A 25,997-nucleotide genomic window follows, 5' to 3' on the forward strand; every position below is an offset into this window, starting at 1 on the left:
AGGCTGGAGCCCCGAGTGGGTGGAGCGTGAGGCGTGGGCGTCCTCAGGTCTCCCTGTTCTCTCCTAGGGCATCTCCTTGAAGGGGGAAGAAGGCGTCGTGGGCTTCTCAGGAGCACGGGTGAGCCAGCCCGCAGTGCCTGCTGTTCGCTCTGTATTGCTTTGGTTTTTAAGACGTTTTAAAAAAATTTTTTTGTATGAAAGTATAGTTGATGTACAATAATATATGCTACAGGTGTACAATATAGAGATTCACGGGGTTTAAAGGCTGTCCTCCACTTACAGTCATTATAAAATTGTGGCTCAGTTCCCTGTGTTGGGCAGTATCTCCTTGTGGCTTATTTTATACGTGAGAGTTTGCACCTAGATTTTCCACCCACCCGCCTCCTCGCCCACACACAGCTTCCCCCACTGCTGGGGTCCCGCACCGCAGGGATCTGCTGGCTGCGCCCGAGAGCCTGCGCTGACTGACACGCAACTGTCAGCCAGCGGCCGGGTGCTGAGAACCGCACCTCCACCTGGCGGGCTGGCACAGATCTCAAACGCGCTTCTGCCGTATCAGCTAAGCTGAACTACCCAGTGGAAACAAAAACACAGGCTGTCTCCAAGAAGCTGATTTCTTGTTGCCCTAAAAGTCCAACAAAAATGTGCCTGGTGGAGCGAGCGGCGGGGGTGCCTCCTCCTGCGGAGGCTTGGCCACCTGTCACTCCCGGGCCCGAGGGCAGGCCTCCCTCCCTCGGCCAGAACTCGGTCAGCCACCAAACCCAGCCCAGGTGAGCTGGAAACTGGGCGAGAGCCAGGCACCAGGAAGAGAGGGAATGGCCTCATGGTGACTCCCTGGGGGCCACTACCGCTCAAAGGACGTGTTGCAGTCTCCAAAAACAGGAGCAGAGACTCCGGGAGCCTGGGTGCACGCCCGTTTCTGCACCGTTTCTGCAGGCGGTGGACGTGGTGCACTACAGGAGGGTGACGCTAGGGTGACCCCTCTCCTCTGGAAAATTCAAGGAGGCTCTCAAGGGCCCTGTGCCTTCACAGCGAAGTGTTTACTTCGGTCCACGTCAGGTGCATAATGCGGCCTCCAGGAATGTTTGCTGCGTATTCTGAGCTCTTGTCTCTTCTGTTTCCTGTTCCACCCAGGGTGCCCCTGGCTTCGACGGTGAGAAAGGTTCGCTGGGACAGAAAGTAAGTTGGATGCCTGACACGCAGTCTGCTCTGGGCCTGAAACAGCTTACAAAAGTCAAATATGAAGACTGTGGTAGCCCCTGAAAAAAGTGCCCCCAGAAAAAAACGTCTAAACCTTTCCCACATTCACAATAGCAGTAATAACCCTTCCTAGTCAATCATTCAAGATGCGTAAGTGAACTCATTTCCCTTTTCCCTTCTTTTGCAAGCCAGCCCTCAGGGCCCCTCCCTCCAGGCCGCCCATCACCCCGCCCCCGCCGGCTTCCAGTCGGCCCCCTCCTCTGTGTCCCCGCAAGTCCCCCTCAGGAAGGTCGTCATGTGGTGGCCACGGGTCCGCCCTCATTTTTTATGCATTGATCTCTCGCGTTTTGACACTTGGTTTTATCTTCAGTGATGATTCGTTATTTTTATCATATGTTTGGTGGACAGATTTTTGGCCATTTGGTTGGAAGAAAATGTCACGTGAGAAATGTCTCACGAATCTGGATCAGACTTCGAGCTGCTTGAACGCTGGGTCGCATGCGCAAGCACACATAGAAATTGCTTTCTTGAGTAATGACTCATTTATTTTCACTACTCGCTGTCTTCACCAGCTCAGGCGTAGGATGTACAGCCCCCCGCCCGCCGCAGACCCCCTGCAGGCCCCCCCCCCGAGACGGCCGCGTGGGTTCAGCCGCGTGGGGTTCAGCTGCGTGCTCGCACGGGTGGGGGCGTGTGTTATTACACACACGCAGTTTAAGCCCCAAAAGTGAACGTGCCTGTGCTGTTCTGCTGCCTGTGTTTCTCGCCCGAGGTGCTTGGAGGCTTTCCCGCGGCAGCACGCACCCCCTGCACGGTTCCGCCAACCGGCCGCTCGGACCCAAGTAAACATGTTGCGCCACATTTGCTTAACGAGCCCCTGCCGGTGGTTCCCCGCTGCTGGCTGCTCCACACTCGTGCAGTCAGCATTAGGGTCCAACATCTTGGTGCCTACGGGCCAGCATTTCCATAATTCAGTCCTAGGAGGTGCGTAGAAATATACTTTTAAAGATCGATTCAGCCTCTGAATCATGGCCCCATTGAGTCCTGCTCACGACTCCATCACAGGAGGTAATGTGACATCTGGGGAACCCCAGTGTTCCCCCACCTCTACTGTTGTATCTGCCACCGAGAAATGCGAAGGGAACAGTTTAGATCATTGTTTTGATTCTTGAGGGTGGCCTCAGATGAGCCGTGGGGGTGCATTTTTCCCTTTCCTCTGCTGAGTGATACCTTCCACACAATACTCAGCCCACGCCAACCCCCGCCCCAGGCAGTTCATCTGCTGCTGAGAACCCACAGGGAAACATGCGATCATAGTTTCAGCTCTTAGAATTCCAGGTGACTGGGATTCCAGTTGCCAGAGGTCTCCGAGGAATCCTGAGTGCCAGTTACTTTTCCCCTTTCTCCAATTGGCTTTCTGTAATAAGAAGTTAATTCCCAGCTGTTCAGACATATTTTACAAGTGTTGGTCCTCTTTGGGCTTACTCTGGGGACACTTGTTAAGGCTCGTTGCTGGTGTCGCAGCGTGGCTGGGCCGTGCTGGGTGGCACAGAAGGTCCTGTGGCATTGTTTGAGCTGCTCTGTCGTGCCGGCGCTGGACGCCACTCGGAGGGGATGCCTGGCTCCGTCTCCCCAGTCACTCTGAGCCCTGAAGGGGTCCTAGCCCATCGCAGAGGTGGACTCGAAGTAGGAGATCACTCTTAGTATCAGAGAAACTTGCCATCACTTCGGAATCTTCAGCCCCACTGGTGTGAGAGAAGATCAGTCCACACCATAGCCCCCAGGCCCCCTCGATGAAAAACACAAGCCAGTCTTAGTTCATTCTGAACAGCATGATTTTCAGCATTCATGCTCCTGGGTTTCAAAACTCCCTGTAAAATAATCAGATCGTGGACATTTCTGCACCGCTGGTGCTCTGACCTGGGGGCCGTACTGCAGCTATTCTTTAGCAAGAGCGAATACATTTCTAGGTTTTTTTAAAAAAATCTTTACATACCTGTCCAGGTACGATGTGGCTCATAAGGATAAACTGTGTCTTTCAATCCATATTCAAGGGAATTAGAAAGCAGGGATCTGCATTAAGGATTTTTTAAGTGAAGAGCAAAAAATTCTGAATTAAGAGGCTTACTGCTTCTAGTTAGTGTGAACTAACATTTTTCAAAACCCATCTTGGGAGAAGTTTCTAATAGATGGGTCAGGTTGTCACCACCGGCCCCCACTGGACAATCGTTAAAATCCCTACGGGGGTGGGCAGCCAGCGTGTGTGCCCGGGGTGACGTGGCAGGGAGCACTGGGGACCTGCCGGCAACGGGTCTCGCTCAAAAGACGACTGACCAGCAGTTTAGAGGAAACCTGGGCAGGGGGCTTGGGTGGGGGGCTCACACTGCACAGCCCCGTGAGGACGGAGTGGACAAATCCCCAGGGAGGGTGCTTGCCGTTCCAGTGGCCCAGTTTCTTCAGCAGCAACAACAAAAAGGTACTAAGAAGAAACGAAAACTGTTACAAATTACAAGCATATTAAGAGACATAGCAGCCAAATGTCATATTCCAACTTTTTTTGAATCCTGATTCAAACAAAGCAACTTTAAAGAGACATCTTTGAGACTAAAATCAGAGAAAATTGAAAAGACGGATAGTAGGTGATTTTAAGGAATTATTGTTAATTCTGTCAGGTATAAGGTACTGCGGTCACATCTTTAAATTACATTTTAGAGATAAAACTGAGCACCAAACATCTTTCCTGCAGGGAAGCCGAGGACTAGACGGTTACCAAGGACCTGACGGATACCCAGGACCCAAGGTGGGCTCGGCTTCCTTCCGGGTGGCTTCCACTTCCTTCCTCTGGGTGGCGTTCTGACCACCTCCCGGCCGCCTGCTGTCCACCCACCTCGCCTGCTGGGAAAGCAGGCGTCCTCCATCCTGTGTGATGTCATGTGATGTATATAACACACAGCACCCGGCACTGGGATGAGACGGACGTTCACTCGTTAGTCACCTGTCCCAGCCTCAGGATGCCGCATGCCGCGTGGAGGTGGCACTTGGGACCTGCGCCCCACCCTGAGCAGAGCAAACCCGGGGGCTGAGAGAGGCAGATGCTGTAGTAACAAGAGGGTGGGGTGCCCCCTGGTTCCCCGGGGAGACGTGATGGCTTGTTTGAATAATCCCAGGGGCTGGCAGGGAGGTTGAGGACAGGGGAGGGGCGGGGTGCAGTGGCTCCAGCTGGTGGGGAACTAGCCAGGTTGGGGGGGTGCGTATCCCACCAGGTTGGGGCACAGCCATTGAGGATGGGGGACTTGCGGTTGGGCCCTCAGGACCCCATGAGGCTCGGAGACGTCAGGGCAGCACGTGGAGTTTTAGGTGTCACAATCTGGACGGTGTTATGTCAGGTGCAGCCCAGCACCCAGCTCGCCCCGATGGGCGGCTCAGGTGGGGTCATCAACACAGACGAGTCTGCCCTGAGGAGGGAGACCGCCCGGCCACTTCCAGGGTTTGACAAGGATCTCAGAGTGAGGTGGGCACCTGCCTGCTTTGCTCTCTGCTGGTGTGTCTGCCTGGTGGCTGGGGTGCCTGGCTCGTCAGCGCGGCACAGTGGGCCTGGGGCCTGGGCCCGGTCCGTGGAGCTGGGACTCAGAACAGCCCCTACCAGGCTCATGCTCCACGTTTGGTTTTATTCTTTGGAAACATGCAGTGACCAGAACTCCAGAAGGCCGGTCTCACAGCCTGCTGTTTCCCTCTTTTCTTTCTGCAGGGAGAAACAGGAGACCCAGGGCCCCCCGGCCCGCCGGCCTACTCCCCTCACCCGTCTCTGGCCAAAGGTCGGTGTGCGTTTGTCCTGTGTGTTCATGTCTGTTGCAGACAGAGTCAGGGACTTGCAAGAAAGATTTTCTAAGCTAAATGAAACAACACAAACAACAACAACAAAAAAAGCCAAGGGGTTTAGCACTTAAGCGTCAGAGGGTCTCAGTCTTGGGTACCACTTCCTGGGGATTCAGTGGGACATCACAGGGAAGCATTCGCTCTGTCTCTGCCTGAGAGCATGCCCTCGACCTTCCGCCCCGGGAGAGGCTTTCATTTCAAAACACCCTGTGCAGGTTCTGGTCCTGGGGAGCAGGGTGCTCCTGTTCTCAGGTGTGAAGCCCAGAACTGACCACAGTCCATAACCTGGGAATTGTCACATCCTTTTAAACTTCAAAGAACTAAAGCCCCAGCTTTGCAGCTGAGCTCATACTGGAAGACGCTCCCATGGTCACAGTGGACCCCTGTGTGTCAGTGAAGGAAGGGTTCTGCAGGTGTTGTGGCTTGTGCGCTTCCCATTAGTGTCGCTCAGCCTTCCGATCTGGACCATCTGTTGGCATAGGATTCTAATTCTGCGCTTACAGCAGTGGTCTCTGAACTTTTCGAATGTGCATCCTTCTAGGTTAAAAAAAAAAAACGTGTTTTCAGCACTCCTCCAAATAGTCATATGGATATTTGTTTATGGATGTTGATTCCATGTTACAGGACATTCCATGAGGGCAAGGGTTTTAGCCATGCAGTCACTGCTGCGTCCCCAGTTCCTAGAACAGCATGAGGCACATGGTCCGTGCTCAGTAAGTACGACCTGAAGGACTGAATTCTGTACCTGCTAAAATACACACATCGCGTAGGGATTTTAAAGGGTGAGATTTTTTAGAATAAAGACGCTCTGCTGTTTCCTCCTAGCACACCCCCCCCCCACCCTGTTACATGCGTCTGGGCTCAAGGGCTCACCGTCCTGCTCAGGTGTGAACCATCTGCTGGTTTGGTAGCTACTTTTGTGTGTCTTAATCCAGTGTTGATGAGACCATAGACAGAGCAGGGCCGAAGACAGGGCCTGCGGGGTCCCCTCGAGATTTCTCTCCAGAGCGACATCAAACCATCGATGAGTATATTTTGAATAAACTCTACACCCGGAGTCCACCCCCTGTGGGGCCAGCTTCCCCTCCTCCTCTGGGGAGCCCAGTGCGCCTGACAAGCTGAAACCCCAGGGGCCGAACATGAGGTTGACTGACTGTTGGCAGTTTTGCTAAAATGGAAATCATGTTTTTGAGGCTTTGGGAACTGAATTTTTTTTATTTTGCAACCCACTATATAATTTTGTTTTTATTAAGTGAAAGATTCTTTAAATTCTATAGTGCTTGATGAAGTTCAGAGGTTTCACACCCATGATTTCGCACAATCCCACGATAACCCTTTGCCCCCACCTCTATCTTACTCCTCCCCCCTTCCCTGTCCCCACTGGGAACCACTAGTTTGTCCTTTGTGTCTGTGAGTCTGCTTCTTTTTTGTTTTATTTGCTTGTTCACTAGTGTGTATTCACTAGCTTAGTGTACTTTTTAGATTCCATGTAGAAGTGAGATCATGCAGTATTTGTGTTTCTCTGACTTATTTCACTTAGCAGAATGCCCTCCAAGTCTGTCCATGTTGCTGCAAATGGCAAAATTTCATTCTTTTTGTGGCTGAGTAATATTCCTTTGTGTTTGCACACAGCTTCTTTATCCAGGCATGCCGATGGACATTTAGCTTGCTTCCATGTCTTGTAAACAGTGCTGCTATGAACTTTTGGGTGCATGTATCTTTTTGAATTAGTATTTTTGGTTTTTTGAATATATGCCCAGGAGTGGGATTGCTGGATCATATGGTGACTCTATTTTTAGTTTTTTGAGAAGCTTCCAAAGTGTCTTCCACAGTGGCTGCACCAGTTTACATTCCCACCAACAGTGTAGGAGGGTTCCCGTTTCTCCACACCCTCTCCAACACTTGTTTTTTGTGTTCTTCTGACAGGTGCGAGGTGATATTGGGAACATAGTTTTAAAAATTACTCGGGGCGATGTCTCTTTTGCACTCATCAAAAGTATCACTGACTGAGAGCCCACAACGCGTTCAGCTCCCTTTCACCGCCCTGCGTTTCTGGAAACCACCCTGGGCTGGCGGGGGTTTAAGTCCCTTCTTCCCAAGCGTGGGGTTAGAAAGTCTGCAGCCGCCCTCCTTGCCTCTGGCGGCGGCGGCGCAGCAGCAGCGTTCGTGTGTCCTGGGTGGGCTGGGAGGCGGGCGGAGCTCCAGGGCCCCAGATCCTAACAGAAAAGAGGGAAACAGAGGTCCCCCTCAGCAGGCAGCACTGGGGGAGCTTGTCAGAGCGCAGGGGGAACGGGAACTTGGCATTTCAAAAAAGGATTGCAAGATAATTAAACACCGATCTTGCTCTTCTTCCAAACACACGAGATCTGCAGTTCTCAGTTCTGCGTGGTCTCTTTTTATTCAGTCACGACCACGGCTAACGCTTGCGTGGTGCTGACTACACGCACGCCAGGCAGTGAAGCAAGTTGTCCCCGCTGCACTGGTCAATTGACTTACTTCTTGTAAAGCCCCTTTGAGATGGGGACGGGCCTTGGCCCTGTTTTACGGATGGGGAAATTGAGGCAGGGAAGTTGAGCGACTTGCCCAAGGCCCCATGGGGAACAGTGGAGGAGCAGGGCTCAGACCCGGACCCCCTGCCGGAGCCCAGCCCTCCAGCCTTTCCCCAGCGGCCGAGCCCAGCACAGGATACAGGGTCACATCTCCCACCCCTTCTGGGGACGTGTCAAGCAGGAGGCCCAGCAAATCTCTCCTCCTCTTAAGGACTTCCTTTTGAGATTAAAAAATTAAAGATCACTGCCATCTTCCCTGACCATCAGGCACCGCCGCACAGATGAAGGCTGGCGTGCCCCCTTCCCGGTTCCCGGTTGTCCCGCAGAACAACGCGCTCCGCGGTGAAGCGCGGCTGCTCCCATGGCCACGGGGGGGGGGGGGGAGCGCAGCCCCTGGCGTTTGTTTAGTTAGGGGAAGGCTCTGTGAGAGCAGTCACCTCTGTTATTTATCCAGCAAACAGCTATGAACAGTCAGTCGGGGCAAGAGCTGGGGCTCGGGGAAGGGGGTTCAGAGAGTCAGCCCCTGGCCCCTGCTCAGCGCCTGCTGCCCCAGAGCCCGGTCGTCTCACTCCTTCCCACTGCCTCAGCTCTGACCGGCCTGATTTTCCACGACGTTCCCTAGACCCCGACCCTCTGGTGTCCCACCCAGAGCTCCCCTCCTCTGTGCCTTCAGCTGGGCTGAGGTCCCCTGGGTGTCCTTCCCTTGGCCGTGTCATCTGTCCCCATCAACCTTCTCCATGAAACCCACTGGCCTGCCCCTCTGTGACGTCCGGACACACATCTTTATGGGAATCAAATGCAGGTGACGTTTGTAACGTTGATTCTGGTGCACAGTCAAGAGCTCCAAGACGTCGTCTGCTTCTGTTATTTTCATTGCCTACAGTCCCTCGATAATCAGATTTTCCCCCAAATAATCCTCCCCCACTTTGAAGCATCTCTATCTTTCAGGCATTCCTTGCCTCTCTTGTCCTGTAGTGTTTATAGGATGTTTGTATTGGCCCTGTTTGGCTGGGAACGAGCTCCTTGAAAGCAGGAGCCACTGCGGATCAAACGTTCGAACCCCAGGCCACCTGTGATGCACAGGGTGTTGGTAAATACGCAGTCGGCGAGGAAGTGAGCGTCTACCTTGGGTCCTGGGCAACGTCTTGTTCTCACCGTGGGACTGTCTCCCTCCAGGTGCCAGAGGTGACCCAGGATTCCCAGGAGCCCTCGGGGACCCGGGAGCCCGGGGCGAGCCAGGAGACCCCGGCCCGCCAGGTCTCCCTGGCACGTCCATCAGAGATGAAGGTAACGTGCATCCGGGGTGTCAAGATGAAGGTGTCCCCTAAGGTCTCACATAGACCACGGCCCCTCGCTGGCTGCACAGCCTTCAGTCGGTGCTCCTTCTTGTACCCTGGGCCCGGCAGCTCTAATGCATCTCAAACACGTGTTTGGATGTCGTCACAGGACCACTGCACCTGGGACGGTGGCTCCCTAACTAGGTTAGACTGCTGCTGATGACAGCTAGTGTGACTCCGTCAGGTGGCCGGAAGACCACAGGAGTCATCCAGTGTCATTGCCAAGCGTTCCGGCAAGTCTCTGGCCATCCTCCAGGGGCAAGGAGGGGGCTTTTTAGAGCAGAAAGATGGTGTTGAAATATACCAACAGCATCTGCCCTCAAATCACTGCCTGGGCCGTAAACCGCTAGCCCAGCTGGGGTCTCCCGTGGGCAGGAGGGCCAGTGCAGCGGGGGAAGACCACAAGTCTCACAGTGCTGTGATTGTTGGGTTTTCAGATGAGAAGAGAGGCTTGCCTGGTGAAATGGGACCGAAAGGCTTCCCAGGAGAGCCGGGCGACCCCGCACTGTACCCCGGCCCACCAGGAACTGATGGACAGCCAGGGCTCCGAGGGCCCCCTGGCCCTCCTGGACCACCTGGACCAGACGGTAAGTGCAGGGAAACACAGGGAGGTACATCCCAGTGTCCAGACAAAGATGCCTGGCCCCACTGAAACTTCACTTGGGTTTTTCTGCTAAACAGTTCTGTCAACTAGGCGGTGGGCATGGACGAGGGCGTAGCAGGCGCCCTGGGTGCAGACAGGAGAAGCTGGTGAGGGGAGAGGGCAAAGCCTTGTGACCGCGCTGAGAATCAGCAGTCCGTGGGCATTACACGGCACGTCTGGCTGCCGGCGGCTCCGGGGAGATCGGTCCTTCGGCAACGCATCCAGGAGGTGTAGTCTGGAAGCAACTGTGAGCTGAAGGCTGGCAGGTGTCTTCGCAGTAACTTCCAGACACAGTCCCCCAGGCTGGGGCCTCCCTCCCAGACATGAAGCCCCTGCCCTCGGTGAACCGACATGTTAAGCCGACTTGACGATCTGCCTTCTCGGCCCCGTGGAGCCAGAGCTACCACTGAGCAGGTGACAAAGCCTGGTGCCAGGAGGAGGGGCCGCACCACCTGTAACGGGGCGGGGCGGCCTAGACGGAAGACGCCGAGAGCCTACAAGCCGGACCAGCAGGACGTCTGGACCTTTCCAGGCTCCAGCGCAACTGGGGCTCATGCTTCTGTTGCGAATGCTCCAGGGGGTGGGGAGACGTGCTGTCTGTCAAAAACCGTTATTTTCTCAGCTTCCAAGATTAGAGTTACACTTTGGACATCGTAAAATCGAAGAAGAGATGAAGTTGCTGTTTCCAGATGACCTGGACACAACTCAGCATCTTGTTTTGAAAATACATGACTCTCAGTTCCTCACATCACCCCGATCACCCCAGCAGCTTCCTGTCGTCACACGTGCTGGCGGATGGCGTGCGGTCTGGGTTAGAGGCAAATTCGGAGACCGGGCTTTCGTTGCTGATGGAAGACGACTTCTCTTTGCTGTCTCTTCAGAAGGGGGACTGTCAGAGGCATCGGAAGCATGTCTGTGCACACTCCTGCCTCTCTGGTTCTAGTTGGTGTTCTGCAGTCGATACTTAAGTCACTGTGGTTCTATGTTCCCAGTTTTCCTCCAGCTGCAGAAACCAGCTTCTCACACTCTTGAAAGATTTTGGGTGCAGACGTTTCCCTGGAATTTGCCGAATAATTTGAGAGGCATTATCTCTGATACTTTTTATTATCCTGGCAGTAATACTTACTACTGTGGCATTTGTGATAATGGCTAAGTTTCTATGAGGAATGCATTTCTGGACTGAATGGTATCTGTTGAGTTTTCCCCTTTTGGCAACAAAATGTGACGTGTCAAAGATAAAAGCCTGAGCATATGCATCTTTAAAGGCTGTGGTCGAAGGCCACCCCTTGCCATCATTCCTGTAACTAAACTCCGTTTTGGTAAAGATACAAACACCTACCAACTGGCTTTAAAAATCTTGCTTAGTAAATCACAGGTTTAACTTAAGTCATCTGAAAACAAGTTAACTAATTTGTGGTCCATATTGTTAGAGAAGGGAGAATTTATAAAGTAGATGAAACAGTGTCTGATACATTTTATCAACTTAAAGTTTTTAAAGTATATAACTTTGTTCTTCTTGAAATAGTTATTTTACTTTATGAGACACAATGTTCCCAAATTGCTTTTTTTAAAGCAATCACTTCTACAAAAAGTAGCCAACAGTAATGGCCTTTTAAAATGGCTCTGTGTATAGTCACAATTTAGTATCAATGACCCTGAGCCCCAGAGAGTTCAGCTTTTCCCTGGGAATGAAATTGTTGGATTCTTCTCTTGTTAACTGCATTTCACCCAGTTTTACTAATGGAAACCAGAATGCCTTTTGCCATTCCAGCAAAATCAAACCGTGAAGTCGGTCTCCCTTCTGAGAAAAATACTTTGCTCACTCCCAGTTACAGCTCAGTTCACCGAGTCGGCTGCTGGGGCGGGTCCACTGTGCTCCAGAAGTCAGCAACCCCCAGGTTTGTCATGGCCTCTGGCCTCTCCAGGAAAGTCATGTTGGAAACATCTCAGAGGCACAATGCTCTTCTGTGGGACTTGTTTGAAATTATTAATTGATCAGATAAGGAAAAAACAGTGTAGGAAGGAGGCAGGACAGCACCTGAAGATGGCCATGAAGCACCTTTTCTAACTGCAAGGAGCACCCACCACATCTTTGTCTCAGATTTAAAAAGCTAGCGTCCCTGGAGTGTCCATGATCAGTAACTGCCTGTGACACCAGCTTCTCCTCCCGTATCAGGAGCGCCTGGAGACGTAACATACAGCCATCAGGCCACCACTGGACTGACGTGCTCTTGACCTGGTCACCTGTGACCTGGGGAGCCACATCCTGGGTGCCGTTTGCTCCATTATCATCCTCCCAGCTGCACAGGACGCAGCTGGTACCTGCCCCGCTTTGCACGCTTTCGTCCACGGTTCCATGACGCCCTCTTCTCCCCCACTTGTCTCTCTGGTCTTTCTTCCTGAGACTCCGTTGTTAGTTCCTCCTTCTTCCTCCTCCACCATCCAGCAGACGACAGCATTCCTGTCTCTGTACTCTCTACCGAGCCAATTCCTGCGTTCCCAGGAATTTAAATGCTGGTTAGGAGCCAGCTCTCCCTGTCTGTGTCTCTAGCCCCGCTCTGGACTCTCAGCTGCAGACTCAGCCCAGCTGTTAACTTGACACGCTGTCACCCTCTGTGTCTCGCGGGCATCTCCAACTGTGCATGCCCCAGACTCAGCTCTGGGTCTCCCCCAGCCCCCCAGCCAGCACACCCCTCTATGGGGCGCGCCCGTCTCTGCAAACCCCGGAGCGGGAGCTGGACCCCTGGAGTCCACACGGCAGCGGTGCTTCCCCGGAATGCGCAGCCCCACTTTCACCACAAGGTGGCGCCGCGCTCGGGTGGGACGTGGAGAGTCTTGCGGGCTTTCCTCCCCGGACATCCCTGCTCGGAATTGTCAGAGCCCTGAAGACGGGGCAGGACTTCTGACGTGCCCTGATCCTAGTGAGAGGGGTGAGGGTGGGGTGGAAGGGATGGATCACAAGTTATCCAATTACACAAACTCATGTGTGCACGTGTGCACCCAACGGAGTAAAACAGGAAAGATGGTGCTGCTGGGGGGAGGTGCACAGGGGTGCGCCTTGTCCAGGGGAGAGGACGGAGTGGGGAAGCGAGTTCATTTAACATCCTTCATGGTTCTGTTTTGGTCTGGTTTTTGTCCTTCTGGGAACCAGAAGTTGTGGTGGTCTTAGAACCCAAGTCTTTAGCACATGAGGAAAATACATGGTTAAAAAAATTCAACTCTGTTTTGGACTCAGTCCTTCTGAAAAGTAAAGATTTCTATTTCTAGATTTTAATGGAAAAACTAAAATCAGAGATGCTCACATGTCTTTGCAACCCTGGGAGCAATGGCTTTCTGAAGAGGAGTCGAGATGGAGCTGGAGTGTGGGGGTCACCTCCTGTGGGAGACTCAGCTGTAAAGGTCCGACACGGGGCTCGGGGGTGCAGGTCCCAGGCTGTGCTAACCTGCCGTCCTTGTGGGTTTTCTCCTCAGGTTTCCTTTTCGGCCTTAAAGGATCAAAAGGAAGGATAGGCTACCCGGGGCCATCGGGTTTTCCCGGGGCTCGCGGACAGAAAGGATGGAAAGGTGAGGATGGCTGGGAGTGAAAGGGGCGGGAGCTCCTTGGCCCTTTGGAGCCACGTCACCCCTTCCCTGACTCTGAGATGAGCAGGAGCCCCTTCCCCACGCCCCACCCCCGAGGGCATCACATGGGGACGTAGTCTCTGCATTTTCTGTGCACCTGCTCTCAGTTGGCTCCCCTGTCTCTGTTCTGTACGCCACCCTCATCACTGAATTTTTAGGGAGCACGGGGCCCAACATGGGACAAAAAAGATGCGCAGTGACGTCACAGGCTGGATTCAGATGATTCATCTGAGTGCTCGGCTCCTGGAAATTGTGACGAGTGTTTGCAAAGGGCTGTAGGGTCATCGTCTGGTTTGGCCCTGACCCGACACCCTGAGCGAGGCGCCGAGACTTGGAGCGACGTGCCTGCCCGGCCCTCGGTCCCCGGCGGGGCGGAGGGGCGGTGGGAATGAGCGCTCCTCTCCTGCTGCACTCAGATGTCACCATCATTGTGGGGAATGGCCGGCCAGGGGGACCTCGGTGGGCCCTGTTAGCTCTCCCAGCCCCGGGTGTCCCGGCGTGTGACCCCCCAGACCTTTGGGGTGAGTGTGGGGCGTGGGCTGCATCAGACCCGTCGGGGATGCAGCCGCCTGCAGGAATCAGGCATCGTGGGTCAGCGGTGCAGCTCGGCCCCCTGAGCCATCACCTGTCGCCCTCCGTGCCCTGGGAGCCCACCCTACCGCCAGCCACCAGCTCGGGTGGGTCCAGCTGCGGCCAGATAGAAGGGAGGGCACGTATCTCTTCCTCACCCACCATGACCTTGGCCTCCAAGCCCATGGCCGCTGCCAGGCTGCCCTCCCTCCAGTTCCCCTTCACCCTGGTCCTTCCTTCCCGCACCCCTGAGGCCCAGCAGAGCCTTCCCACAGCTGACTCCCCAACTCCATCCACACCTCTTTAAGTGTCTTCACTAAATTTGGCAAATGTTTATACATTGAATCAGAGAATTCTGCACCCCAAGGAGACCAGTGACTCACACCTCTCGTCTAAGAAAGAGAGTGTGAGGACCAGAGTAGGTGGTGTGTGGAGTGTGGTGTGCCCCCAGCCCCTGCCCACCTGGACCTCCTGTCCCCGCGGAGCCAACAGGAGTGTTTAAAACCTTCTTGAATGACTAACAGGCACCCCCCCCAACAGGTGATGCCGGGGACTGTAGGTGTGCAGAGGGCGACCAGTTCGTCGGGGGCCTTCCAGGGCTGCCAGGACCCAAGGGCTTCCCAGGCATCAATGGGGAGCCAGGGAGGAAAGGCGGCCAAGGAGACCCGGGCCAGCACGGCATCCCCGGGTTCCCGGGCTTCAAGGTAAGAGAGCCGCTCACCACGAGGCCAGAAAGGTGTCCTCGACACCTGTCCCTGCTCCCCCGTTTCCGGCTTTTATTTGTCAAGTTAACCCCACTTCAGAGCAACAACCCTTGTGCACCCAGGGCTCCATTCAGAAACACCAGGAGGAATTTTAAAGCTTTTACTGGTAAGAATGTGGAATGGGGCAGCCGCTACGGGAAACAGTGTGATGCCTCCTCAGAAAGTCCGACATAGATGTGCCATGTGACCCAGAAAGCCCCCTCCTAGTTCAGACCCAGGAGAGCTGCAGACGCGCGTGCACATCAAACCTGTGCATCGACGTGCGCACGTGCAGCGCACGCACAGCAGCACTGGCGGTCCGAGCCGGGAAGTGGGAACAACCCAAACGCCCATCAGCTGCTGAATGGGCAGAGCAAATGTGGGCTGCCTGCCCACGGGGGGTTATTCAGCCGTCCACAGGAGCGCCAGCTGACGCACGCTACGGGGTGGCACCCCTCAAAGACGTGCCGAGTGACGTAAGACAGATGCGAGGGAACAGATGCTGTACGGTGCCCGAGTGAGAGTCCAGAACAGGCGGACCTAGAGACAGAGGTGGCCTGGTGGTCGCCGAGAGCTGGGCGGGCGGAACGCGAGTGGTGGTCTCTTCTGTCGGTGATGAAAATGCTGTGGAATTAGGTCACAGGAATGGTGGCAGAACCTTGTGAAAATACTAGAACAAAACAAGAAAACACTGAGTTGTATACTTTAAAACAGTTAATTTTGATATGTGAATTATATTTAAAAAAAAAAAAACCCTGCTAGCATCTGAATGTAAAGTACTTTACATACTGAGCATTCACCTCTTGAAATTTAGCGTAGGACCGATTTAGCTTTTTATAAAGTCTCCCTTAACTCGACAAAAAGTGAGACTTCCAAGTGAACCGTGCATTTACTTTGGGTGAATGACGCTCTGCCCACGGACCCCTGGGCATCCCACAGCCCAGTGGACTTCATTCCACTTCTTACGAAAAGACCGTGGAGCAGCTCTTTCTCTGTGGCAGGTCTTAACTCACCAACGATTCAAAGCAAATTTCAGGTGAAGGCATAGAAATTATATTTCTTATTTATTTTTACGTAGAGAACTGCAGGAGATGCGTGTAGCGAAAAGCTGTTGTTCAGTGTTCTCAGCAGTAGAGGAACCAGTGCCCAGGGCACGTGGCCAAGGACGGTTAAGACGCTGTGACTCCGTGTCCAGACCCGGCGACATGGTGGCTGCTCAGAGCTGCTGGTGCAGGAGGGCTTCGTGGGCGGGAGCTTTGCGGAGAAGACGGGGTGCAGAGCACCTCGCTGCTCCAGTGCCCGGGGCTCCTCAGGAGACCAGCCGTTGTATTCAGCTGAACAGTCGGTGTGACATTTTCTCCTAGTTTAAAAATGATACCGTCTCCAAGTCATGGCCATCTCAGCATGTCGTTCAAATGTTCAGAAAAAGTGTCCGTGGTGAGAATCCAAACTGAACAGGGGCAGAACCGGTGGGATCTTCGACTGTTTATAAAATGGCTGAATATTGCCTAGAAGTCAGAGGCATCACATTTTGTGCCTGTGTTGTGTCTACACTCTCCCGAGGGCACGTGCTTTCGCCAGGGTGTTTGCGCATCCACAGCACGTGTGTCCAAACACCTAGGTATCGTGTCTACCTTGCATCTAATTATACGTTTACGTGTCGCCGGTCACAGTGCCGCAGGAACGCCTGAGCGTGTACCCAGACGTCACCTTCTGTGCACACCAGTAGGGTCTGATGGAGGCTCGGAGCGCAGCAGGCGGTCAGTGAATGAGTCCACGCGCCCATCCATTTGCCCTGCGCCTCCTGGGTGTGAGACGCTGTTCTGGACACTAAAAGAATGTCACCCTTCCCTGCAAAGAACTGAATCAATACATCAAGTGCCTGTGGAATTTTTTTCAGAGGAAAGAGCTCATAATCACCTGAAACATTCCATTTAATGAAACCAACACTAAAAGTTCCCATCTTCTTGTGAATAACAGCAACCAAGACTTGCCCCAAACTAACATATCGCGCTCATTAAAATGCGCCCTGAGGCCTTCAGCCGCTAGCTTCTGCTCATTGAAAGACCCAAACGAGGGTGTACAGCTTGAAGTGTGTTCCTGTGAAGAATTGTCTCTAAACCTTGGTTCCCTTCAGTTAGGAAGACAGGCTGTCTTGTTCTCTATATCGAATGGTCCCAAGTACCCCTGCTTTGTGCTTGGAGGCTTGCTCCTTGCCCGGACTCTACAAAGCTGTGGTTAGAGCTGGCAGCCTGGTGTGGGAGCGCATAGCTTCTGCAGAGTTAGTGAGTTCATGCTGGGGGCGGAACCTCCATTATAACAACAGAAACAACAACCAAAAACACCAATAAAATAAAAACTAAATAAAAATAGTAAATCAAAGTTACTGAGTTTATGAACCCCTGGGATTTTGCTGAAATGCAAATTGTGGTTCAGGTGCCCTAGGGTGGGGCCCGAGGCTCTGCATTCTTAACAAGCCCCCGGGAAGCTGGTCTCCCCATCTGGGGACCATACTTTGTTCTGGTTTTCACTGTCCAGCCGTGTGTGGCTACTTCCATTAAGTTTTGACCACTGTGGGGAGGGTATAGCTCAGTGGTTCAATCCCCACTACCACCATAGGAAAAAAAAGTTTTGACTAAAATTAAAAATGCAGAGCCTCAGACCCGCTGGCCACATTCGAGCACTCAAAGCCTTTTGTGATGGGTGGCACTAGGCCAGGAGGCCAGGGACAGAGGTCTCTGGCTCTGGGCTTGATGACAGATAAAGACCCCCAAGTTGTATAAACAGAAAGTAATTGTCTTCCCAGGTGCCCTAACAGTAGGAAGGAGAAAGAGACTTTGTGTTTGTGTCCACAGGGAGCCCCTGGTGAGACTGGACCTCCTGGGCCCAAAGGAATAAAGGGAGATTCCAGAACAATCACCACCAAAGGTCAGTCTTTGTGGCCAGGAATCTGTGGACCGTCCCCCTTCCCGGGCTGCCGGCCTGAGTAGACTCACACTGCAATCCTTCCCCAGGTGAGCGAGGACAGCCCGGTGTCCCAGGTGTGCCAGGGACGAAAGGGGACGATGGCCTCCCGGGGCGAGACGGACTCGATGGCTTCCCGGGCCTCCCAGGCCCTCCTGTGAGTCGCCGCGGGGGTGGGGCGGCCCAGCCCCATGCTGATGGGTCATGTCCCCGCACGCCCGAGCTGGACGTGCTGGCTCCGCACTGAATCCTCCCTGGCAAACAGTCCTCTTTTAATGAGCAGAGATCGTAGTTTTCAGGAAACAGTGAGTTAGGTTGGAAGCCAAGCCCAGAGGGAACGTTTAAAAGAAACGGAGTCCATAAACATCCCTCCTGGTGTAGCGGAGAATGAGACGGGATGCTCTAAGACGCAGGGTAGAACGCCGTTTCCCAGGGTCAGTTATAAAATACGAAGCTTCATTTTTGACAGAGACATGCAGGTGGTGGAAAGAGGATGTCTGAAAACCTGCAGAGCCCTCGGGGGAGGGCAGAGCCAGACGGAGGAGGGCAGACACCGCTGGGGCCAGACCCCCCCTCCCCCCTCCCGGACCCCACCCTGCCCTCCGGGTGCCCTCAGCACCGTCCTAACTCCTGGCTCTCCCGGCCCCTCCCCTCTGAGCGCTCTGGCCCCACCCCCGGCTTCCACACCTGCTGAGTAGCTTCCTGAGCAGGACAGGGCCCAGCTTCCTGCTCCTCCGTCCTACCATCTCTTCTTACTTCTAATGAGCACACTGCTCTCTCTTGTCCAGACCAGACTCCCTTTCCTTTTCCGATGGGTCACAAACGCTTAATCTTGACAGTAAAACAACGCATTCCTGTTCCTGTTGTTCCAAATCTGTGCCTAACTGTCCTCCTGCAGAATTCTTACTGAGAATGAAGGTCCAAGCTAGTGGCTTGGAAAAAGAAAAACAGACTCATACGCCTTCCAGAACTGCATTCTAGTGTGTTGCCCATGGCTGCTATAGTCTGTCCTTTGTTTCTGGGACTTGGTCAGACCATGGGTGCCGGTTCCTGCTCACCTCTGCCGTCTTCCTGCTCTGTATCCATATCCATAGCACAGAATTCGGGGGACAGGGAGGGGAGCTGGGAATATGGCTGAATGTGAAGTTTCCGTATATGGTACACGCTAAACCGAATCTCTCCTAGGGTGATGGCATCAAAGGCCCCCCAGGGGATGCGGGCTACCCAGGAGCACCCGGCACCAAGGGCATTCCAGGAGAAAGCGGGCCCCCAGGACTGGGCCTGCCTGGCCCCAAAGGCGACCGCGGTTTCCCCGGAGATGCTGGATTACCTGGACCGCCAGGCTTCCCCGGGCCTCCTGGCCTCCCAGGCACTCCGGGACAGATAGGTATGGAGGGTCCCACGCCTGTGGCTTCCAGTCATGAGACGCTGTTCATGCTTCAACATCGCTGTTCTTCCTGGGCAGCGTGTGAATTCCCCGGAGGGAGGGGGCAGTCACAGGAGACGCTGTGTCTGTCGCGCCATCGGTTCTCAGCACATCCAAGCGACACCCAGCCGCGGGGTTTTCTGGACCCATTGCAGCCTCCTCCCACCAGTTGGAACACGGGGCCTCTCCTCTGTGCTGGACTCACAGAGGCTGAGCACGGAAGTTCAGCAGTGGGCCTCTGATTCCCTGCCCGTCCCAGCCTCCCCACCCCACACTCAGGACACGCCAGTCACCTCCCGTTGTCACACAGTCGCCTCACTCTGTCCCTGTGTCTTGCGCCAGATTGTGATACAGGTGTGAAAAGGCCCATTGGAGCAGACGGACAGGAGACCATCCAGCCAGGTACTGCGATCCCCGCCAGGTGGCCTTAGAGCTCTCGGGGTGTGGGGTGTGGGCTCATGAGGAAATCGGAGCAGGCAGACAGGAGACCAGCCAGCCAGGTACTGCGATCCCCGCCAGGTGGCCTTAGAGCTCTCGGGGTGTGGGGTGTGGGCTCATGAGGAAATCGGAGCAGGCAGACAGGAGACCAGCCAGCCAGGTACTGTGACCCCCACCAGGTGGCCTTAGAGCTCTCGGGGTGTGGGGTGTGGGCTCATGAGGAACAGGTGTGAGCCCCGGCCGTGGGCGTGGAGCTGCCGCCAGAAACACAAACACGTGCGGCCCTGGGGCTGCGCTCCATCTGCCTCAGCTCGGAATTAACGGCAGGGCAGACATGAGAACCATTGGGTCACCAAGGTGTCCCCACGGCACAAAGCGTCAGCTCGTAACGTCGGTGAGAACTCCGCAGATAAGTGCGTTCATACCGAAAGCACGTCTCTGTGTGGGTGAAGGGCAGCTGTGAATTGCTTGCTTGTTTGCAGGGTGAGGACTGAGTCCAGGTGTCTGTGAGAAGTCTGGTCCAGCGAGAGATGAACGCTGGGAGGGGCAGGGCTGAGGATGAGGACACGGTGCAGGTGACCTGGACTTAGTGAGGGACTAAGAGGAGAGGGACCATCCAGAAGTTGGCCCGGCTGCCATCGGACAGGCGATGTCTCCAGCCAGGGTGGACTTGGACATGGAGGTGGGGGGCCCAGGAGAGCCCTGAGTCCAGGACAGGAGGGGACGCAGGATCCACGATCAGGATTTTGGGGAGTGGAGCAGAGAGGATGAGTTTGGCGGAGGTGAAGGGGCCAGCAGCACATCTGGATGGCAGCAGCTCCCAAGCGACAGTTGAGAGTTTGGGCAAAACTCTCCAGATGAAGGCCAGGATTGGAAGCAGCACCAGAATCCAGGGTCCCCTGCATGCGTGCGGGAACGGGCCAGGCGCTCAGGGCGGGGGATGCAGAGCAGGGATGGTGACGCGGGGCTTGCAGAGAGCTGGTGTGAGGCTCTGTGGGCCTGAGGCAGGGCCCCCGGGCCACGGCCAGGCTCCTTCCTTTTACGACCTGTGCTGGGCTCTGCACCCAGACCCCTCGGATGACAGAGGTGGCCAAAGCCCCTGTTTGGCCATTGTCTAGCCAAGATAGGAGCCCTCCCAAGTCACAGGCAGACAGACCAGGGACATCCCCAAGAACTGCTGGGCCTGCTTCCCCCCCGCCCCCCCCCCGCACGGTGTCACCAGCCACAAGTGGCTGCCACGGGGTTTCCTTCTGCACCGCTCACAGCAGGGAGTTACTATGGCTAATTCCGAAAGTAGCCAGCGTCACAAAGGAGAAGTCAAAGAATTCCTTTTGAAATCAGAAGCCTCCTCTGTCCCAGGGGTGCATTTCCAGCCAAGGAAAGGGATTCACTCGGACTGACAGGGATGGGTGGCGGCTGTGCGTGGTGTTGCCCTCAGTGAGGGGGGACCTCAGCCAGCACGGCGCCCAGTCTCATTTGCGTTTCATATGAATTTCTGACTTGGTCACACAATGAAGTTAAACTTCTAATCCCATCGGCATCAAGGTTCATCGAGTCGTTAGATCACCCTGATCGTAAGATGGCAGCTGCTTTCTGTGGCTGTTGCTCTGGACCTTGGCAACACCTGAAGCCGCGGGGCTCGGTGTCGAAGGCGGCTACAGCTCTCCCTTTCTCTCCTCCCAGGTTGCGTCGGAGGGCCCAAGGGATCGCCAGGCCTGCCGGGCCCCCCAGGCGCCCCAGGTAAGGAAGGGCACCTCCAGCCTCTCTCTGCGCGTCTGCACCACCCCCTCCCCTCTGCTCGCCTTCCTCTGCCCCCATGTGGCCCTGCCCAGACGTCGCTGTGTTCTCAGTACCCCATGCACACTGGCAGCTTCCTTAGGAAGCCGACTTCCTCTTGTCACTAGGAGTCAGTGGCGACTGAACCCCAGGCTAAGAGAGAGGGTCCCTGCCACACAGAACTCAAGCCTCAGCTCCGGCCCGACCTGGTGGCCAGAGACAAAGGCGCCTCTTTAAGGCTGGGACAGGACAGCTAGCTCTGTGCTTTTATCCCTTTGTGTCCCAGGGTTATGGGAAGAGGATCCACGCTGGGGGATTATTTCTTTGGGGTTTTGAGTGAGACGAACACAGATCATTGGGGCTGGGGTTTGTCCACACAATCGTGGGGGAGACGGACACTCAGTTTCCCGGGTAGACGGACACTTAGTTTCCCGGGTAGACGGACACTTAGTTGCTGGCGTAGACGGACACTCAGTTTCCCGGGTAGACGGACTCTTAGTTGCTGGTGTAGACGGACACTTAGTTTCCGGTGCAGACTGACCCTTGGCCAAGCTGGTCGTCCCTTGGCTGTCACAGGTACTGTTTCAGAGTTGACGTCCCCCAGCCTCATCACTTCCTGGTTTCATAGACACTGTGTTAAGTCCGGCGTGGACTTGACCCTCTCCTGCTCACGTCCTGCAGGGCTTGCCTCATGGGGCTCTGACCGTGTCTTGGTTTTGGGCTGTTTAGGTGTCAAAGGCCTCAGAGGGATTCCAGGATTGTCAGGAGCTGACGGATCACCAGGGCTCAAGGGTCTCCCAGGAGACCCGGGCCGGGAGGGATTCCCAGGACCCCCAGGTGAGTTGGGGTGGGACGCCCCGGCCCCCTAGATTTGGGAGGTGACTGTGTGATGGGGGTGCCCAGCACTAGTGCTGTTTAACGCTTAGAAACTGTTTCGACAAACGCTTGGTGACGGCTTCTGTTCTCGTCCTTGGGAAATTAAAAAACGACCTCTTCCTCACTGACGTCGTGCCAGCAGAAGAAACTTACAGATCTTGCAGGACAAGGGGACAGGGCGCAGAGGGGTTTTCCCCTGGCCGGTATGGAACATTCTAAGGGTGCACGATGTCGCCCTCTCCTGGGCTTGTCGTTTCGGCTCATCGTCCAGTCCTGGGCTGCTGCTCGCACACGTGGTGCCACACAGAGCACCTGTGGTTTTGCGGGTCACAGCACCGCCTGCCCGCGCCACAGTCTGCAGCTCGTCTGAGTGAACAGTTTGAACCATTCCATCTACATTTGACGCAGCAAAGAATCATGAAAACCATTTAGTGACTAAAAGAGCTGAATCCTTTTAGCTCCATGTGGAGGAAAATGAACGTGTTTCCAGGAGTGAACTGTGGTGAGAGGTCGGGAGTACCTGCCTGGGGGCCTGCGTGTTCTAGAACCTGGCTCAGTGGCCTCAGACCCAGGTGCCCCTCGGTGGCGCCGGCCGGGGCGCTGCGCCGGGGGCGTGGCCGTGCTGCCGGTGCGCAGAGGCCCGGGCGCTGGGGAACCGCGTTACCTAGACAAAGCCGTGGAAGTCACCAAGGCCACCCAAGCCGGACGTCTCCCACCAGGTCCTGGCCACGTGCTCTCCCAGCCTCTGCTGGAGTCACTCCTGCCGCCGGCACCTGTGGAACACTGACTCTCTCTCACTGCTGGGAAGTCCTTGCTCGGCTGGGGTGAAGTCTGCCTCCTCCGAGGCTGTTCGCTGGTTGTTCCTTGAGCCAGCGGTTCTCTTCATAACCGGGCCTCACAGACACCCGGGACCCGGCCACGTTCCCCACGGACATCTCGTGAACGGGCAGAGCCGACCCCAGGAATGTGAACTTTCTCTTTCTGGCATAACCTCCGTGCCCTCAGCATTCTGACCACCCCTCCATGATTGCCCTCCAGCTTGTCAGCATTCCTTTCAAACTCAGCTCCAGAAACTAAATGGAACACTCCGGACTGCCACACAGAACAGCAGGCTCCGTAGATTTAGCCCCGAGCAAATGTTTTCAGCAAAGATGTATCCCGTTTTACCGGCAGTTGGTTGAATCCTCAACGTTTGACTTTGCGTTGGCCCCTGGGTCCGGTGCTCCAGCCCACAGAGGCTGCTGCAGACCTCGAAGCTGGTGCCTTTCGTGCTGGTGCCTCTTCGTGGTTTGCAAAGTCAGGAGGCATGGTCCCTGGGTCTTTTATCAAGCCTTTGGAGAGAAGCGAAGGAAAGTGTTTCTGCCCACACACCAGAGGCTCAGATGGTACCACTCTGCTGCCACGCTAGGGGGTTTAGAAGTTACAGCTCTGTCGCTTTGGTGATATCACAGATCCTGAAGTTAAGTGTGAATTGTTTTGAGAAGATGCTAATTTGTTAAAACCTCCTGGCTTTGAATAAGAAGGGTGAGTCGTAATCTTAGAATGTGATGCCCAGCCAAGCAGACTTGAACTGCCTGGAGTGAGAAAGGAGGCTGTGTGCTGTCATCAGAGGATCTGGGCAGGCCACCAGGTGTAGAGAGCCTGTTGTGCAGTGAAGTGTAGCCCCCGAGTGAAGCGGGAGGTTGGGGAGACCAGAGGGAAGGCGCAAACGAGGAACTGAGCTTCCAGGCTCGAAACACACATCCCTTTTTATGGGGATGGAATGTGCCGGATGCTCCCACCACCACGTGTGGAAGAAAATGAAAGCCCCACCTTCAAAGATGGCAAAACCCAGAGGGAGTCCATTCCAGAGAGAAGGTCCACGTGCAGAGTGAAGCCCACTGTTCCTGTGAGCAGATTCATCATTTCCACGAAAGCCCGCTCCTCCTGTGCGGAAGTCACGTGGTCCAGCTGATCAGTACTCGGGTTAGCCTTGTTCCGTGTTCCCGACACGGCTGCCACGGTCAGCCCGCTGTCCCGGGAGGTGGCAGCTTTCCGTCAGGCTCACCCACGGGTCGGGGGGAGGGCTCTGTGCTTCCCACACCCCCACCTGCAGCCGTGGCTGCAGTGACCTCGGAGGCTTCCCGTTGGACCGACGTGTGACTGTCACTCTTGCAGTTCAGTCTGAGGTCACATCGCGGGGAGGGCCTGAGCGGGGATGTGGTGTGGTGAGGCCATAGCCCACGCATCCAGGAAAGTCACAACTCTCCCAGCATGTGGCCACGCGGGCCTCCGCCTGGACATGGCAGGTGGCAGGAGGCAATAGGGGTGTCGAGTCCCCTTCAGAGCATCTCTGAACTGACTGATGACCAGGGGTTTAGTGGCAGGGAGAGTTACGGGGGCAGAGTTTGGGCTCTGAGGGTCTGGTTGTCCTGGCCTGCTGGGCTCTGCCTGCACACACAGCCTGGAAGCTCCTCTCTGGGATTGTTTGCACAACACAGGGTCCTGTGAATGACGAAGATTTAAGCTCAGAGGCCGTGTCCACCTTGGCCAGATCGTAGGGCTGGGGCCAGACGGCGGGGGGCGGCCAGCGGCGGGCCAGGGCTCAAGCTGGCCGCCTCCTGCCTCTTGCTCCGACCTTAGAACGCCGTGACGCCGCCCTCCGGTGACGGGGATGACTTGTGTTTCCCTGCAGGGTTCGTGGGGCCCCGAGGATCCAAAGGCGCAGTAGGCCCCCCTGGCCTGGATGGGGCCGCAGGTCCCTCGGGCCTGCCAGGGCCGGTCGGGCCCCCGGGGGACAGGGGCCTTCCTGGAGAAGTCCTGGGGGCCCAGCCCGGGCCCCGGGGAGACGCTGGACTGCCTGGACACCCTGGACTGAGAGGTCCTCCGGGAGAGAGAGGCCTGCCTGGATTCCGGGGTAAGTCGCCATGGCAGGAGGGGGGGGGGGGCGAACGCGCTGCACTGCAGCTCCCAAGGGAGGGCCAGAAAGCCCTCCTGAGATCAGGTGAGAACCGCGTGGCACGAGTCCTGCCTCTCCTCCTAGTGCCAGCGTTCCCTCATGGCGAGTTAGGACGGTGACCCCCTGGCCGTGTTTACCCTCCGTGGCCAGGGCAGGACGGCCCCTGTAGCTCCTCTCCGAGTGCAGATTAATAACTGACCCGCTTTCTCCCCCAGTTGGTGTGAGTCCCCGTGTGCGCGGCTGGTATGGAGGAGAGAGGACCTGGCCGTGCTCAGTGAGGGCCTGAGAGGAAGACAGAGACGATCTGGGGTGCAGCTTAATCTGTGGGTGTGAAACTGATGGGTTTAAAAGACGTAGTGTTCACAACATCACCGACGGACGTTCGGCCGAGGGGGAATGTGCCCATTGTTTGGCGAGTGAGTGAGGCACCCAAGGCTTTGTGTATTCGACACGGGCACTTGGAACCCAGAACACTGGCTTTAACGAGCTCGCATCACTCAAGCGCAGGCTGGGAGACGGCCGGGCCGCCTGGGTCCCCATCAGAGACGCACCAGCTGTTACGTGTGGACTGTTGTCGTCAGTCCCAGCCGGCGGGCTCCTGTGGTGCAGGAAGCGGGCATCCCTCCCCCAGCTGCCATCAGTCCAGCAGGCGTCCTTCCTGCGAGATCCGAGGGGGACGCAGCCTGGGTCTCGGCGGGCAGGGGGACGCCCCACGCTCCGGAGCGGGGGTCCGCGTGTCCCGCCGGTCTCGCCCCCGTGCGATTGTGACGTCCCTGCCCGAGCTCTCTCACAGGAGGGTGCTCAGGGTGGATTCCTTCCCGCGACTTCAAGACGTGGGAGCACAGAGCGCAGGCAGCGCGGGGCCCCTCCCCGCCCGGGGAGGCTCCCCACCTTCAGAGTCAGGCAGAATAGTGGGTTCGGTGAAAGCTCCGACTTCCGAAGCGCCCGTTTTAAGGAGCTGGTTCCGTGTCTGTGCGGCCACGCCTGGCAAGAAGTGCGGAAAGACGGGTGTTACTCACCAGCTACTTAACATGCTCGTG

The 25,997-nt window shown here is 55.6% G+C and overlaps 1 protein-coding gene across 1 annotated transcript in view; it reads left to right on the top strand.

Annotated features, from left to right (window-relative positions):
• The window catches only part of COL4A2 (collagen type IV alpha 2 chain), a 162,577-nt gene that overhangs the window by 115,408 nt on the left and 21,172 nt on the right, over window positions 1-25,997 (top strand). Inside the window, exons 15-29 of the mRNA XM_074378524.1 lie at window positions 68-118; window positions 1,135-1,179; window positions 3,947-4,000; window positions 4,949-5,015; window positions 8,802-8,912; window positions 9,400-9,549; window positions 13,077-13,169; window positions 14,337-14,500; window positions 17,395-17,467; window positions 17,554-17,660; window positions 18,689-18,890; window positions 19,272-19,331; window positions 21,051-21,107; window positions 21,873-21,980; window positions 24,694-24,915. Of these exons, the coding sequence (XP_074234625.1) occupies window positions 68-118; window positions 1,135-1,179; window positions 3,947-4,000; window positions 4,949-5,015; window positions 8,802-8,912; window positions 9,400-9,549; window positions 13,077-13,169; window positions 14,337-14,500; window positions 17,395-17,467; window positions 17,554-17,660; window positions 18,689-18,890; window positions 19,272-19,331; window positions 21,051-21,107; window positions 21,873-21,980; window positions 24,694-24,915 (1,564 nt within the window). The remainder of the gene's footprint in view (window positions 1-67; window positions 119-1,134; window positions 1,180-3,946; window positions 4,001-4,948; window positions 5,016-8,801; window positions 8,913-9,399; window positions 9,550-13,076; window positions 13,170-14,336; window positions 14,501-17,394; window positions 17,468-17,553; window positions 17,661-18,688; window positions 18,891-19,271; window positions 19,332-21,050; window positions 21,108-21,872; window positions 21,981-24,693; window positions 24,916-25,997) is intronic.

Source organism: Camelus bactrianus, chromosome 14 (genome assembly GCF_048773025.1).
Source record: "Camelus bactrianus isolate YW-2024 breed Bactrian camel chromosome 14, ASM4877302v1, whole genome shotgun sequence".
NCBI classification, from domain to species: Eukaryota; Metazoa; Chordata; class Mammalia; order Artiodactyla; family Camelidae; genus Camelus; species Camelus bactrianus.